The 16,967-nt window shown below is 40.1% G+C and overlaps 1 protein-coding gene across 1 annotated transcript; it reads right to left on the reverse strand.

The window, feature by feature from the left end:
* Positions 1 to 9,436: 9,436 nt before the first annotated feature.
* On the reverse strand, positions 9,437 to 10,151 carry LOC113704824 (uncharacterized). The gene is made up of 2 exons (XM_027226697.1): positions 9,846 to 10,151; positions 9,437 to 9,763 (listed from the first exon to the last, which is right to left on the reverse strand). The coding sequence occupies exons 1-2, from the start codon at positions 10,149 to 10,151 to the stop codon at positions 9,437 to 9,439; spliced, it is 633 nt and encodes a 210-aa protein (XP_027082498.1).
* Positions 10,152 to 16,967: the final 6,816 nt, after the last annotated feature.

Genomic DNA, 16,967 nt, shown 5'->3' on the forward strand with positions numbered 1-16,967 from the left:
CCTGATTCGCCTACACACAAATCCACAGGATAATACTTGATACCCTTTACATGTTGGGTCCTTGAGAGTTAGTCTTATGTCTAACTATCCACATGCATCTCATTCCATTCCTCATATTTTTCTTAACATAACAGTTGTTATTCATGTGACCAGATTGACAACAAAAGTTGCATACTGACATTGGATCAATCAAATGAACAGGTTTAATGAATCTGACTTGCCTTCTCCTGTGGATAGCAAACTCATTTGCATTTTGATTCAGTCTTATTTGATGAGTATTAACATAAGGTTCAGTGTCATTCTTTTGAAGACGGTTCTGTTTCATATGATGTAACAAATGACATAAATCATCCATCCTTTTTCTTAAGCCACATTGCTCATTTCTGAGTATGTCACATAAATTTTTCTTTTTGTAAAGTTCAGCAATCACATTAGTTTCAGTTCTTTTCAGGTTCTCATTTTCATGCTTAAGGCACTTGTTTTGTCGAAAAAGATTTGCATTATCTTGTATTAGAAAGCAAATTTTCTGCTTCAGTTCCTTGTTTTTAACGTAGGATTCTTTCAAACTATTATGCATTTTTTCTAGAAAAGAGTTAACATCATCATCAGATTCACTATCACTGTCGGTTTGAGAGTTGCATTGTGTTACCTCTTCATCTCCAATGGCCATGAAAGCCACTTGAGCAGATTCCTCTTCTTCTTCAACTTCGCCTTCTGAGTTGCAATCATTCCAGGTAATCTGGAAATTGTTGAACTTTGGCTTTCGTTCAACCTTGTTCTCCTTCTTTTTCTTCATTGGACACTCATTTGCATAGTGTCCTGGTTGGCCACATTCGAAACACTTATTAGTCAGCTTCTTGTTGAATTCCAGTTTCCCTCTGTTTCTGAAGTCATTAGACTGATTTGGTAAGGAATAGCTGGATCCGCCTTTCCTGAATCTTCTTTTGTTGAGAAATCTTTTGAAATCTCTTGTGATGAGTGCAATATCACTGTCATCACCTTCCAAATCATTTTCATCCTGTGAGGCTGTTTCATCTTCGTCTTGTGAAGCTTTCAGAGCAATACTTTTTCTTACTTTTGTGTCTTCTTCATCCTGCATCTTAGATTTAAGTTTCAGTTCGTAAGAAGTTAGAGAGTTAATCAGAGATTCAATGGATAAAGTATTTAGATCCTTGGCTTCCTCAATGGCAGTCACTTTGCTTTCCCATTCCTTTGATAGAGCATTCAGAATTTTTCTGTTCTTCTCACCTAGAGAGTACTCCTTCTCAAGCACCTCTAAATCTTTGATCAGATCATTGAATCTACAATACATTTTGTCAATGTTTTCATGAGGCTCCATCTTAAAAGATTCATACTTAGTGACCAGAATGGATTTCTTTTGTTCTCTCACATTCTCGCTTCCCTCATGGATCTCTCTAAGTTTATCCCAAATTTCTTTTGCAGATCTGCAGCCTTTGACTCTAATAGACTCATTTGAGTCTAGTGCACTGTATAGAACGTTCATAGTCTTGGCATTTAGAGTGAGATGAATTCTATCTTCAGCAGTCAGCTCACTTCTGGCCTTTTGTCTCGGCCTATGAGTAGTTTCATCAGTAATAGTTGCGTCATATGGACCTTCACTAACAATAAACCACAACTCAATATCAATAGATTGTAAGAATATAATCATCCTTTCCTTCCAGCTCACATAGTTTGATCCATTGAACATTGGAGGTCTAGTAACAGATTGTCCCTCAAAGAACATGGCATTGTTGGTTGTCATATCTACTCCCAAGCCGATTGAGCTTAATCTCAAGGAAACCAAACTCTGATACCAATTGTAAAGATTGAAGACAACCTAAGAGGGGGGGTGAATTAGGTTTTCAAAAAAACCAGCTAAGATATAGGTCACTTTTCTTCAAAGCCTACCTTTCTTTTCTCAAAGACCACCCAATGGATCAGATTACACGAAAGCACAGGTATCCGTAAGATGAAGAGGAGAACAGTTTATATAGAAAAGCTGTAAACGAAAATAGTGAAACAAACCAGGCTTCAAACTCTACTGGAGTTTGAACAACACTTTTATATACCAGGTTACTTCAAGTTGAACAATCTTGCAACCAATATCCTGTGTACAAAGGAAGGATCACTTCCTTCTTGCCCCAAACCACACTTGGTCAAGCAAGGAAGTTTTACAAACAATCGAAAAACCCTCACAATGCTACACTATTGAAGAAGCTGTGTCACACTTGAAAAACTACAAGAGAATTGCACAAGCTAAGAATACAAATGTTCCTTTGGAGTATTCTAACACTTGAATCACTCACAATCTGATGTAGACTTGATGTGCAAAATTGTTCTGAGGTGGTTGACTTTGTTCTTTTTATAGGAGACCAGAAAATTCTTCAATTAATGCTGTCAACGGGTAGAAGGCAACTGAAGAGTCAACTAGCCGTTGGTGCTGTCGGACGTCCGATGTTCAATTTTTATGCGTCCGAACGAGATCAATGAGTTCTGGAAGTTTTCTTGAATCTCTTAGGACGTCCGATCCCTTATCATCATGCGTCCGAGGGTAAGATGCACACTTGAAATTTCCTCTTCAATTCCTTCGGACGGCCGATGTGTCCAGAGTGTTGCGTTCGAAGTGCAGTAACGCTTGTCGGACATCCGATACTCAGGTGTTGAGCGTCCGATCGTGATCAGTAATTGTAGAAGCCCTGGCTTGTCTTCTTCGGACGTCCGAGTCTGAGTTCTTCACACGTTTGAAGGTACTCAAAGAATGTCGGACGTCCGATACTCTCCTTTTGTGCGTCCGACAACTTCCTTAGCACTTTTCATCCTTTTTTATTTTCTTTTATCTGCTTTAAGTCCACAGACCTGTTTAGTGTTATTTCTGGAAAGGATCTCTACAAAGAGTATTAGTAACATCCATTTGTTTTGTAATCATCAAAAGATGTGAATTGAGATAAACATTGTTGCATAGTGAAGTCCCTTCATGTTTTTGTTTAGGCAAACAAAAGGGTGAAAGTTAAGAAAAATTTTATTTAATTATGGAGTTTTTACATAGAATTTCCCATAGTATATCTGTATAATCAAGTACATGGAGGCAAACCACGAAGGAAGTGTAGATATACCTCTTGCTATTCAATTTGAAGCATTTACGAGTAAATCAATAAAATCTTGAAGCCTCTAGCAAAATTACCATCACCTCCTGCTCACATTTTCACCTAAAAGGGATTCAAACCAAGATATGTAAGCTGAGTAAAAATAAATTTCAAAAACAAAGAAAAAGCCATTTTTTGGATGGATGCAATGAAGTACGAAAATTTTTAGACTAAAAGAGAATATAATAATGATGTAGCAATATGATCCATTTCCAATTTATAATACATAATTTACAGTCTGTTAAAAAATGATAATGTTATTACCACTCCTACTCATTGTTTGAGACATCTCACAGATTGCCTTTTGTGAGTCAAGAGTTGTATATAAACCTGCAAGGTAGATAACCACGAAAAAGAAAAAAAAATGCAAAATCAGATCAGCTGAAAATCCAGAGTAAAAAAAATAGAAAAAAAAAATACTTAGAATCAAATGACTTTTCCCACTTTCAAAATTTCTAGATAATCTTTTCACAAGTGACCATTTGTTCCTGATCATTCGAAAGAGCTATGGAGTAAAACCACCTAAATTAAAGCCAACAAAAATGCATTGAATATTTACCATACTCTAGAACAAACTCAGGGAATAGAGTAACTTGCTGCTATATTGCACAAGAGCCAAAATTTACAGCCTTAAAGCACCACGTGAAATCAAGAAATCTCTCAAATTTAAAGAAAGATAGCTAACTATTTTCTTCATCGGTCAAAAGGAAATATATAACGAGTACTTTTCTGTTCCATAAAACTTACCATTCATCTGTTGAGGAATGTTAGTAATCCGTGACAAAATCTCCAAACATGCAACTACAACACTAGGAAAAAAAACTAATAACAAATCTAAAAGGAAAAAAAGGTGCCAAGAAAACAGGAGCTTCAACAGTAAGACATTTGCTTCTTTGTTATTCTTGCTGAAGAAAAAATATTGGTTGAAAGGTAAAGGTATTACCTTTTAAACTTGAATTCCACCATTGATATTTAAGAGTAGGGTAGACATTCACGCGAGAAGAAATTATCTGAAATTTGTCAATAATGGTTTGAGATGCTTCGTGCCAAGGAAATATTAGTTAAAAAGGACACATGAAACATATTGCAAGAGAGTAAGTAATTAGGGCATAATGGGAAGAAAAAACAAATTTAGCGAAAGTCTTTCATTTATTATTTACTTGTCAAACAATAAAATTATTTGTTCATCTTGAATTTTACCATTGGAAATTAAAAGCAGTAAAAAAACTCTCGTGAGAAGAAACTTTCTAATTTTTCCCTTCTTTCCTTTTAGACTTCCTAAAATTTTTCTTTAATGGTTTGAAATGCTCTAAGCCAAGGAGAAAGCAGAAGAAAGAAAAAGATAGATAAAAAATATGCAATAAAATAAGAAATGAGGGCATACAAACCTTACCTTTTAATAAATTCTCTAACCTAAATTGCAAACTTTAAATAAACAATAACTGGACACATATTTTTGAAAGAAAAAATATTCCAACAAACCCTGAAAAAATGATATCTATCAACGAAATTGTTTATGAAGGTAAAAAATTTTAGATATGATGGGTACCTATATCAGATTATTCCACATCTTAGCAGAGGGACGAAGGTTCTTGCTCCTATGTTTGCAGAGACTAAATCAAAATAAAGAAGGAAAATGTTACCAAGAAAAAAGCACATTGAGCATAGGCAAAATGGGTGAAAGTTTACCATGATTACATTTGAAAAAAAAGTGATTCAGATGGCTGAGAAGAATCAAACATCTTCCCCCTTCATCCTTGTTTCCCCTTTCCTATTAACTGAAGAGAGTTTGAGAGGAATCGGCCATCAACAAAGAAATGAGGAGGAATGGGTGAGACAAAGGAGTCATCTGCTTTTTTCTGTTCTATTCTGGTGGGCAAACGGATAGAAGCGAGAGACATTGAGAAAATTTCTAAGAGGAGGGAGGCGAAACATATGGAAGTGTAACTGGCACATTGGGCAGAGAGTCACATCAGATGCATGCTTGTTTTTTTTATGCTTTTTATATAGGCATGCTAAGTCCTTTTCGTTCCAAGACAACAAAAGAAGAGCATTTCTATTAATCTGTTTTGGATTCCAACATACAAAAGAATATTCCTCAAAACACACAAAACCACGTACAATGCACACGGAGGACGACCATGTTTTGGCACCCTTTTTCCAGTTTATATATTCTTTAAACAACGGGATTTGGATGGCCACGTGATTTGCACACGAGTAGGAGGACGAAAGATCACCAACAATTCAAGGAGCATTCCTACTTTATATAAAGTTCTTTATATACAATACTTCCAAAGTTAAAGAAAAACGGTACCATCCGGGCAGCACCGTAGCCGGTGGCTCCGTCAGCCGATCGTAAGGCCTTCAGCTTTTGCTCAGTTGGAAGAGAAAAGAGTCTTCTAGCCTGGGACTCAACATCATGAATAAGGCTGGAGGGAATACCATGGTTGGTGAGTTGAAAAATTCCCCATGTTTCACATTCATGGCCAATGAGTTCCACTACATTGGGAGTCATGAGATCAATGACAGGGATCCATGATTTTGATTTTTCATCATCATCAGAGGGGAGAACACGATCAGATAATGGAAAATTTTCTGTTTCTGGCCATATATGTGATTCTGGAACCACTTTTGTGAACTCAAAATCCAGAGGAATAACATGTTTGAGACGCATAGGAACATCTTTATATGCTTCTGAAAGTGTACCCATGATAGCTACTATGCTACTAGCTAGATTGCCAAGCTTGGAATATCAATTTTAGCAAAGTCAAGATACCATATATATAGGGCAGTGATACAGGAAATAAAAGAATAAAAAATAAATTAAAGGAAAAAGATACCATTATAAAGTTGTAATCTCAAGGCTTAATATCCTCTGTCCAACTTGTCCAAGTAATTTGTTTAATAGGAAACGATATCATCTACTTTACAAAATAATTGATGACTTGTTTAACTTGGGTTTTGGTCAACATACTATTATACTTTTTCTTTTTTGTAGGCATAAGTAGGGTTTCTGCATATCCCTTGATGACTTGAACCAATAACACGTCTAACTTAGGCTTTGACCAACATACTTTTTTTTTATCAAATATTTTTTAGGGTTCTCAATTCAAATTTTTTTTTTATCTTGAAAGTCATAAATACAATACAAGTGTACACTATGTTTTTTTTTAAAGGGACGAAACTCCTTGGCAGCAACCCACAATTCAACAACAAATTTAAATCATAGTGAAAATTTTAAGTATTTAAGATCTGAAACTAAGATTATATCTTCCCTTTTCAACTTCAGCTCTTCTAGTCAATCTGAAGGATGATCCTTGTATATCAGCGGTTAATCTCCCCCCTTGATGTCCTCCTAACAGCTGATATGCCTAGCCTATCCAGGCGGGATCCCCTAGCTAGTTTTGGATAATTGTGGATATACTCATAGACAGTACAGACACGTTGTTGATGATAAACACCCTCGTTATCCAGAATGTCTGCCACACAATTAGCCTCTCGGAAACAATGAGAAACCCGCGTTACATCTCTCACAATTTGCCAGATTTGCTCTATTTCTCAACGAATCTGCCACGGGCATCGAAAGCGGCGTTATACAATCCCCACCAATACCTGAGAATTCGATTGGATGTCAACACTGCTGAAACCCTTCTCTACACATAGCTGCAGCCCTGTTAGCATTGCCAGAGCTCCCGCATGCAAACTGGATCTTCTCCCAAAGAATGCCGAGTAAGCGAATATCGGGCTGCCCGAAGAATCCCGCAATATCCCTCCCCCACCACTCCAACCTGGATTGCCTTTGGAACACTCGTCCGTATTCAGCGTTAAACCTCCCTGTTTCTTTGTCTGCCACTGTACAATTTGATAGCTGACGCCACTCGTTTGTTGACCCAACCAGTCTTACAGTTGGGGAAATGTAACCCTTCCCAACCTATGATTAAAATGAATTTTCAGTTTTGCCGCAACGTCTGACATAATGACTTGTCGGATAGTGACCGCGCACATCCGAGTCCCCTGAAATACTGCTTGGTTCATTGCCTTCCATATGTGCCAACAAATATAAAAAGGCAAAATCCTGAAGAGTATGCGCCTTTTCTCAGCTCTCGGACCCACCATCCACCAAGCCACTACCCGAGCCCGCAAAGTTGACACGACAGTCTGGAGCCCACTTAAACCAGTAAAATAGGTCCATACCTCCATCGCGAGCTGTCCCTCCGAGAAGAGATGCTCCAATGTCTCATTTGCTCCATTATGACAGCAGAAACATTTGGAAGGCATATGAAATCCTATCTTATCGAAGATGTCTGGGGTTGGCAGTCGCCCGAGCAACAAGCACAACATGAAAAAGGACACCTATGTCGGAATGCGACAATGCCAGATGTGAGAAAGAACAAACGAGGAGTTTCGGCCTTGCTGTATTTCCTCGAACGCCGATGATAGAGAGAATTTCCCAGATGAAGACAAGCTCCAAACGACCTTATCCGCCCGCCCATGCTGGGGAACCGGATGATGTAAAACCGAAGGGAGAAGGTCAAGAGTAATGACCCGAGAGAGCAAACTTGCATCCCACCTCCCATTTGTAATGAAATCTTTGAAAGAGAGGGTTGGATGCACTGTGGTTTTAAGAAACAATGCGCCAGTTCCCAGCCAGTTATCATACCAAAAATGACAAGTTCCCTCCTGGATCAGCCAGACCATAGACAACTCCACTTGCCGACTGACACTGAACATCCTCCGCCATGTCCCCGAGGCCTGCCGACTCAGCTCAACCTGACATGGGTGAAGATCTCTGCAGTATTTAGCTTCTAGAAAACTTGTCCAAAGCGATGAGCCCGTCCTAAACTGCCACCACAGTTTGCAAGAGAATGCTGCATGCACATCACTTAAACTTCTAATCCCCACTCCTCCCTCCCCAAGCGGGTAATACAACTGAGACCATCCAATCCAATGGTATTTCAACTCTGCCTCCGATTCACCCTAAAGAAAATTTGCACATACCTCACCATTTTGAACACCGAGGTTGGTATCACAGTCGCTGCTAGCAAATGTACTGGAATGGACATCAAAACATGCCTGACCAAGGTAAGTTCCCCCCCCCCAAGAAAGAAATTTAGATTTTCAAGAGATGATTCGACGCAGCATAGCCTGACCAACCTCCTCAAGGTATGACGGTTTACTCCTGCCGATGTATAGAGGGAAACCAAGATATCGAAATGGAAAAACCTGCCTTGAAAATCATGTAACTCGCTCAATCACCCTTCTGCGAGCCGAGAATATGGACGGGTGCACTAGATACCCATTTTTTTGGACATTTACCAGTTGGCCCGATGACTGCTGATACTCCCCCAAAACTTGCATAACATTTTTTAATGCAGCGGTAGATCCATTCAAACAAATTAGCACGTCGTCTGCGAAAGCGAGGTACGTAACAGTAGGACAACCCCTTGGGACCCTAAATCCCAAAAAACTCACTTGCTGAGTTAAATTATTTAAACCGCGTGATAACACCTCCGATCCAATAATAAAAAGCACGGGGGATAGGGGATCCCCTTGCCGTACACCCTTGCTAGATCTAAAAAATCCATGAGACGCCCCGTTAATTAGAATCTAGAACCAGACATTCGAAATTAGGCGCCATACCATGGCTATAAATCTTTCCCCAAAGCCAAATCTCTGCAGAATAGCAATAATATGCATCCAAGACATGCGATCGTATGCCTTTATCATGTCTAGCTTTAAAGCCACATTACCCCTCCCCGACTTCTAACCCATGTCCGTCACCAGCTCCTGGGTTAAAAAATAATTTTTCGTGATGGCTCACCTTTTGACAAACCCCGTCTGTTAAGGGGAGATGAGTTTTGGTAAAATTGGAGCTACACGGTCCACCAATATCCTGGAAATCAGTTTATTAAAGAAATTACAAAGGCTGATCGGTCGAAACTTGGAGAAATCTTGGGGATTCGGAACTTTTGGAAGAAGCACTATAGAGGTAGACGTTACAAACCGAGGTAGTTCTGCTCCACAAAAGAAACTCACCACTACCCTATGGACATCACTAGCAATGATGTCCCACGTAAATATAAAGAACCTGCTCGTATACCTATCTCGGCCTGCAGCATTATCCCCATCTATTGGAAAAGCAACTCGTTTGACTTCCTCCAGTGTCGGCACCTCCTCTAACATCGAATTGTCTTCCCCCGTGATCAATGATGGAATTAAATGTAGTTGTCCACTCGAGGTGTAGGTCGTGTCTCTAGAAAAAAGATCCGAAAGGTGAGCGATCGCCTCATTTGTTATTGCATCGTCATCCTCCACCCATTGCCCATCTGCTTCCTAATTCTGTGTATCATTTCGTGCACTCTCCTCTGTTTAACCACCGCATGAAAGTATTTGGTGTTCCGGTCCCCACTACGAAGCCATTTCACTCTTGCCTTCTGCCGCCAAAATTGCTCTTCGATTGCTAGCGATCTCGTAAGTTCAGCTTGAGCTCTTTGTAGCTCAATCTGCGCCTTCTCCGATGTTTCATTCTCCACAACCGCCTCTGCTCTCAATACTCCCGCCTCTGCCTCCCGGACCGCATCAAATACATTCCCAAATGACTGCTTATTCCAATCTGATGCCTCGCCGTGTCGCCAGCAATTTAGAACACAAGATCCGCAATGGGAAACCCTGCATGTCCTCATTCCCCGCACGTCGAATTACCTCCAATAGGTCTGGCCTTGCTGCCCATACATTCAAGAAGCGAAAAAGCCGTGGTTTATTGTCTAGTCGTGACGCAAAGGAGATTCTTAGCGGAGAGTGATCCGAAGGGTGTCGTGCTAGGTGTACAACAGATATTGCCGAAGCAACATTTAGGCACTTCTCATTGATTAACAGTCTATCCAGCCTCTTCCAAATTCGAGCTCGTCCCCTCCTGTTATTACTCCAAGTGAAACTCGATCCAAAAAATCCCGCATCAAAAACCCCTGCCTCCTCTATAAACGCCAGAAATTCCTCACTTTCTGCCATGGAATAAGACCCTCCTCTACATTTTTCATGGGGAGTTGTTACCACATTAAAATCTAGGGGTGAGCAATTACGGTAATTACCGAATTACCGATCGAAATCGATTTCAATTTGGTAATTCGAATTCGGTAATTAGGTAATTCGGTCGGTAAATCGGGGATATCGAATTAGTTAGAATCGAATTAGGGTCGAAAATGGTTTTATAGTTTTTTATTTCGGATTTACCGAATTCGAATTTATTTCGGTAAAACAGTAAATTATTACCATTTTCAATTTCAAAATTCCGAATTAAGTTAAATAGGAAATAATATCATTATGTCCGGATGTTCCAATTTCAGACTTTCAGTGCCCTAAACTAGCATTCGTTCTCCTCTTCGTCTCCTCTTCCTCTCGTTCCTTTGCACTGCCGCGGCGCCGCCCACTGTAGTCTAAGCCTAAGGCCCTAAGCTGTTTCTGAGTTTCTCCTCTCCTCATTCTCCTCAGTCCTCTCCCTTCCTCAACTACAGAAAGCTCAAAGCTCACCCCTAACTTTCTCCGTTTCTCATTCTGACCGAGCCTCCACCATCACCAGGACCACGTTCACTAGTGCTAAAGGTAAGTTTAGTGCTTTACTTTGTAGATTAATAAGTTGCCCTAATTTCAAAATTTATTTGATTTGAAACATGTGTAATTTTGGGTTTGGTTGAGAAATGTTTGATTGGTGTGAAGCTGAGGCTTCTAAAATTAAATTTGCTACTTCGTATTCAACATGAAATTGCTAATTAGAGTCTTAATAAGAAGTATAGCAGTAGGGCTTCTTCAATTGGTTTTCTTTTCAGATTTGTTTATGTAACTTACTGGCTGCAATCTTGCTTGATATCCCTATTCTTGTCTATCTGTTATATGTTGCTGCACTTTTTGATGTCCAATAATTTGATTAAGCCTTCTAATATGATCGCATTTAATCAAATTTCTATTAAGCAGAGCAACTCAATAGGCCTTTTTTTTCAAATCCTGTCGAACAAGTCTTGAAGTCTTTAGTTGATTGAATGAATGCAGATTTTGGTGTCCTCTGTATTTAGTTCAAATTAAAAAATATAGCACTAGCTGGGTCAAATTTTAGATCTTATATTAATTGAAGGTTGTTATTGCATGCTGGAGATTTATATAGTGGACAACAATCACAAGCAATGGATAGTAGCGAATTTTAAAGTGCAAAGATGTCCTAAGACGTCAAAACAGGAAGAAACTATGTCACTTTTTATGTAAAAGTCTCTTTTCAATTTTGAGGGGAAATGGACCTTGGACTTCAATTTCATACTGGACTTGTGGTTCCTTTGTTCTGGTTGATATGTTTTTTGATTGTCCTGAGTTGGTTCTTGATTCCTGGATCTCTTACAAGTTTTGCCTTTGCTTTCTAGTCTTTTATTTCAATTTTATTGCTAATTGATTGTTGCACTAAATTGTATAATTTATTTGCTTAGATTTTCAAAAAACTTAAGCTATGTCTACTACTGATGGTGAGAGTAATCCAAGTCGCAATGAGCTGGAACAAGAAGGATCATCTCTTCTTCCTAGTCCTACTACACAAAGCTGTGAAGAATCTGGTTTTGTCAAGAAAAGAGGAGAGTACAAGAAGAGATCCAAAGTTTGGGATCATTTTCATGTAAAGCATGTGAATGGAGTTCGTCGTGCAATTTGCAAGTACTATGAGAAGGACATAGCTGCGGATCCCAAAAGTCATGGTACGACTCCCATTAATACTCATGTAGCTAAATGTCCTCTAAATCCTAAAAATAAGCACACTGGCCAGGCTACTTTGTGTTTGGGTGAAACTGAAACCTTAGAGGGAGAGGTTAAAGGGGCACTCATAAGTTAGAAATTTGATGCGGAAGCCATTAGAAAAAGCATAGCTTATATGGTAATTGTTGATGAGTTGCCATTTAAACATGTAGATGGTAGAGGTTTTCAATATATGATGCAGACTGCTTGTCCATCATTTAGAATTCCTTCGATATGGACTATTTCTAGAGATTGCTATCAGCTATATTTAGATGAAAAATTAAGTTGAAACATCTCTTGAAAAATAACAGTGGCAGAATTTGTCTAACCACAGATTCTTGGACATCCATTCAAAGGATAAACTATATGTGCCTCACTGCCCATTTCATAGATAATGATTGGAAACTGAACAAAAAGATCCTAAATTTCTGTCCTATTGCTAGTCACAAGGGAACTGAAGTTGGTAAGGCCATAGAAAAGTGTCAACTAGAATAGGGAGTTGATGATATCCTAACTGTTACAGTTGACAATGCAAGTTCCAATAATGTAGTTGTCAGCTATTTACGAGGAAAACTTCAAAATTGGGGAAAACTGTGTTAGGGGGGAAATGGACTCATGTGAGATGTGTAGCTCACATAGTGAATCTAATTGTTAATGATGGCATCAAAAAACTTTGGGATTCAGTTGATTGTATCAGGCCAGCAGTTAGATATGTTAGACAGTCACCTTTTAGATTGAAAAAATTTAAGGAGTGTGTTGAAATTGAAAAAATTGAATGCAAAAGATTGCTCTGTTTAGATGTCTCTACTAGGTGAAATTCTACATATCTAATGCTAGACACAGCTCAAAGGTTTGAGCAGGCTTTTGAGAGGTTCAAGGAGCAGGATCCTAATATGCTTCAAGAGTTAGAAAATCTGCCAACAAAATCTAATTGGACAAAAGCTATATTCTTGGTAATTTTTTTGGAAAACTTTTATCAGCTAACTATGAAGGTTTCCGGTTCCAAATACGTGACTTCAAATAATTTTTTCACTGATATTAGTCACATTCATGGCATTTTAATTGAAATGACAGCAAGTGATAATGAAGAATTGAGTTCAATGGCAAGATCAATGAAGGAGAAATATGATAAGTATTGGGGAAAGATTGAAAAGATGAATATGCTGATTTTTATTTCCTCCATGCTTGATCCTCGAACTAAACTTGAATACCTTGAATTTGTGGTTTGCCAAATGTATGGTGAGTCCGATGGTACAACAATAGTTGGCATTGCAAAAGATCCAATGTTTGAGCTGTTTAATGAATACAAGATGCTCAACACACCTGTCTCAAATTCTGCGTCTCATGCTTCTTCACTTTCAAGTGAATCTCAAAGGAGTAAAACTACATTTCATGGACATGGGGATGCCTTTAAAACAATCACTGATAGGTACCAGTTGGAGTTTTAAAAGAGAAAAATGGAACTTGGGGGTAGGGATGCAAAATCTGAATAAGAGAAATATTTGAATGAGGATTGTGAGGAAGATGATGAGAGATTTGATATCTTGTTATGGTGGAAGGCCAATAGCCTTAGATTCCCAATCCTTTCCAAAGTTGCTCGTGATGTGTTAGCAGTCCCAATTTCTACCGTGGCCTCCGAATCTGCTTTTAGTACCGGAGGTCGTGTTCTTGATATATTTAGGAGTTCTTTGACTCCTAGAATTGTGCAAGGTTTAATATGTGCTCAAAATTGGCTTCGGTCCTCCAAGACAGAATTAAATGTAGAAGAAAATCTGGAAGAACTTGAAGCCTTCGAATCTGGTAAGCTATCAAAATTTTTATTGCAGAATTTGAAGTATTTCTTTATTTCTAATAATTGCCTTTATGATATTTCATGAATTTTGTTTGTTCTTACAAAGTTACTGAAGACCGGAATTGAATCAACTATAATTGACCTTTGAGAGGTCACACATGCTGAAGTTTGCATTTTGAGCTTCTTACAAGTTGCAGTTTCAACGTAATTGGCTTTCTGGATTGCAACTCTTCTTGTGGCTTTCTGGATTTTCGTTTGTGGATTGCAATTTCTGGATTGTGGATTGTGGATTGTTTCTAGATAATTGGCCTTTGTGGCTTTCTGGATTGTGGAATGTGGATTGTAATTTCTAGACAAGTTAATTTAGACTTTTATTTCTATTGAGTTATGATTTCTGGATTGATTTATGATTGTGGATCAGTGTAATTTCTGATTTCTGGATTTGTGATTTCTGGATTTGTTTGTGATTTGTGATTTGTTTGTGGATCAGTGTAATTCGTTTGTGGATTTGTTTATGATTTTTGGATTTCAATGATCAGTGACTCAGTGTGATTTGTGGATTTATGATTTCTGGAGTGATTTGTCATTTGTGATCAGTTACATTCGATCAGTTTGTAATTTGTGGCTCTGTTTAATAGCGTTGTTGTTTGCTGATGAAAAATGGTCCAAAGAAGCAGTTTTCAGGAATTCGGTTAATTCGGTCAATTTTCGTTTACCGAATTCAATTCGGATTGAATTCGAATTCGATATTTCCTATTTCGAATGCGAATTAGGTCGAATATTTCCAACACCATTTACCGAAAATTACCGATTTCAACCTACCAAATTACCGTCTTTGAATTCGATGCTCACCCCTACCCCCAATGCACCAAGGACAAGCATTTGGTTTATCCCTCAACAAGTGGTACCATAACTCACGACGCTCCTCCACTGTACATTTTGCATGAACAAATGAGAAGAACAGAAGACCCGACAACCACGGATGATAAATCGACAGCGTAATATGTTGAGCCGAACTATTAACAACCGAGCTAATAAATGGGTTACTAAAGAAAACCCGGAGATTTTCCGAAGGGTTAACAACTACTGAATCAAACGACAATCGCATGCGAATGTGATCAACATTACAAATGGGTTGCTTAGGTTCTGATATAACTATAAACTTAACATCATGTAATCGTACTAATTTACGAAATCTACGCAAATTTAGGGCTCAAGCCACCCCTCTAATATTCCATAAAAGTGTGTTAATCATGATGTAAATCCTGGTCAGAGTTATGGGTAGATGTTGCTGACCTGAGCTTTCTATCAGACGGCTGACGGATGCGAGCACCTCTTCCCCTCGGTTTGGTGAAATCGTGTAAGCCCCCAATATGATCAATGTTCAGTTCCACTACCAACGAAGCTGACTCATTTTCAGGTATGGTCACCATCCTTGGCAATAGGTTGCCTGCAACCCAGGGTAGGTGGATGGCCCTTCCTTCATCCGTGTCCATGTTCGTGTTTACCGGCACTTGTTCGGCTCCTGCAAAACCCGAGGAGGTAACCCCTCCATGCATGGCGTGCATCTTAATGCCATGGAGCTGCTCTTGAGCTTCGAAATGATCCCCGCCAGCTGGGTGCGTCAATGCCGATTTAGTAGAGGCTTTCGCTGCTGACCCAGCGTTAACATGGCCTGCATCCACCGCCTCCGCCACGCCTGACTGGTGCTGGGTAGGAGGCTGCTCACCCTCACGCAAGTCAAGCGCCTCACGCAAGTCAAGCGCCTCACGCAAGTCACTCAAAAGAGGCAGTTCACCCTCCCCGTCGACCGTCGCTTTGGAGGAAAGGTGCCTCTAGAGTGCGCCTTCCTCACTGCGCTCCTCCTGCTGCGCATCAACCGGCCGAGCCTCTGTTACGGCCTGCTCGGGAGAAATGCTATCCCGCTGGTTCCCCGCATCACCCTCAGACTCCTGTCCCGTCGACGACTTGGGAGCCTGCCTCTCCTGAGTTTCTTTTCCTGCATCCAGCTGGACATGGAGCGGTACCCGTCTGTCACCAGAAGTGTCATTTGTCTCCTGCGCCATAGCAATGCTCGTCTGGCCGTGCACGTGTGATGATGGGTCGGCTGCAACCTGAGTCTGTACCCAAGGCTGTGCATTGGGTTTCGACACCCCGTGCTCCTTAGCGTTCCTCTTGCAGTCGGCCACCATATGGCCCAGGCACCAGCACCCAGAGCAATATGCGGGCAGGTCCTCAGGCACAAGTTTTTGCCAGAAGCCAAACTCTCCTTCCACTGCCACCCAGACTCTGGAGCAAAGCGGTTTCATCAAATCCACTTCCACACAAACCCGCGCCACGCTTGGCCGCGTTCCAGAAGTTGTGGCTGCATCCAAGAAGAACGGCGTCCCCACAGGACTAACAATCGAGTAAAGAGAATATTTGTCGAAATAATGGACCGGCAACGAAGCAATGAGAACCACACTGGAGCTAGGGAGGACTCCTTATGAACGTGGAAGTCTCTCGTCCATCGGAAAACTTGCATAGGAAATTTGCCCAGCTGCCAAATCCCTCGCGTCCAGATTCTGGTAAAGTCCGATTCTGCCGTGCATCTCAACAACACATGACGATATTTCAACAGGCCAATGGTTACCTGGTCTTTCAAGTTGAGCGTAGAGAAGAACTTCCGTATCTCCTCCAGTGATGGTCTGCCATGGGAAAATTTCCCCACTAAAGCCCATCGAAATGGTGCAGCAAGTTTTTCCGCCTCAGCTTTAGGGAAGAATACCGCTGGCTCTCCTTTGTAGGAAGTCACTTGTCGAAGTTGAATGGGTGAGGCGGGTGGTTGGGTAAACAATTGGGCAAAGGACTTCCTTGTAGATGGGGAGTCCTCTTGCCCTTTAGTCGGAGGCTGAATGTCAGCCATGGTATCCAGTCGTAGCCCCTGGAGATGGTTATTCTAGCAGCCCCTGATATGTCTTAGAATCTCCTATTTCTGCTAATTTGGACATTTTCTCAAACATGTGGTAGGCATGGTTTTAGCTCACATGTTTCTTGAAAATTGTCCAAATTTAAACCCCAAAAATTTTTGCCAGCAATCAAATGTTGAAAAGAAAAAATGGAAAATATGAATTCGAAGTACAAGATGAAGTTAAAGAACCCGCAAGTTTCCCATTTTACTGGTGATCCTCTGACATGAAGAGCTTGTTGAACCTCAGGGAGATTGAAGTAAATCGCCTCTCCAATTTTCGTTTCGATTAGACGCGGTACTTTATTCTAATTTTGCG

Source organism: Coffea arabica, chromosome 8e, assembly GCF_036785885.1.
Source record: "Coffea arabica cultivar ET-39 chromosome 8e, Coffea Arabica ET-39 HiFi, whole genome shotgun sequence".
Lineage (NCBI taxonomy): Eukaryota > Viridiplantae > Streptophyta > Magnoliopsida > Gentianales > Rubiaceae > Coffea > Coffea arabica.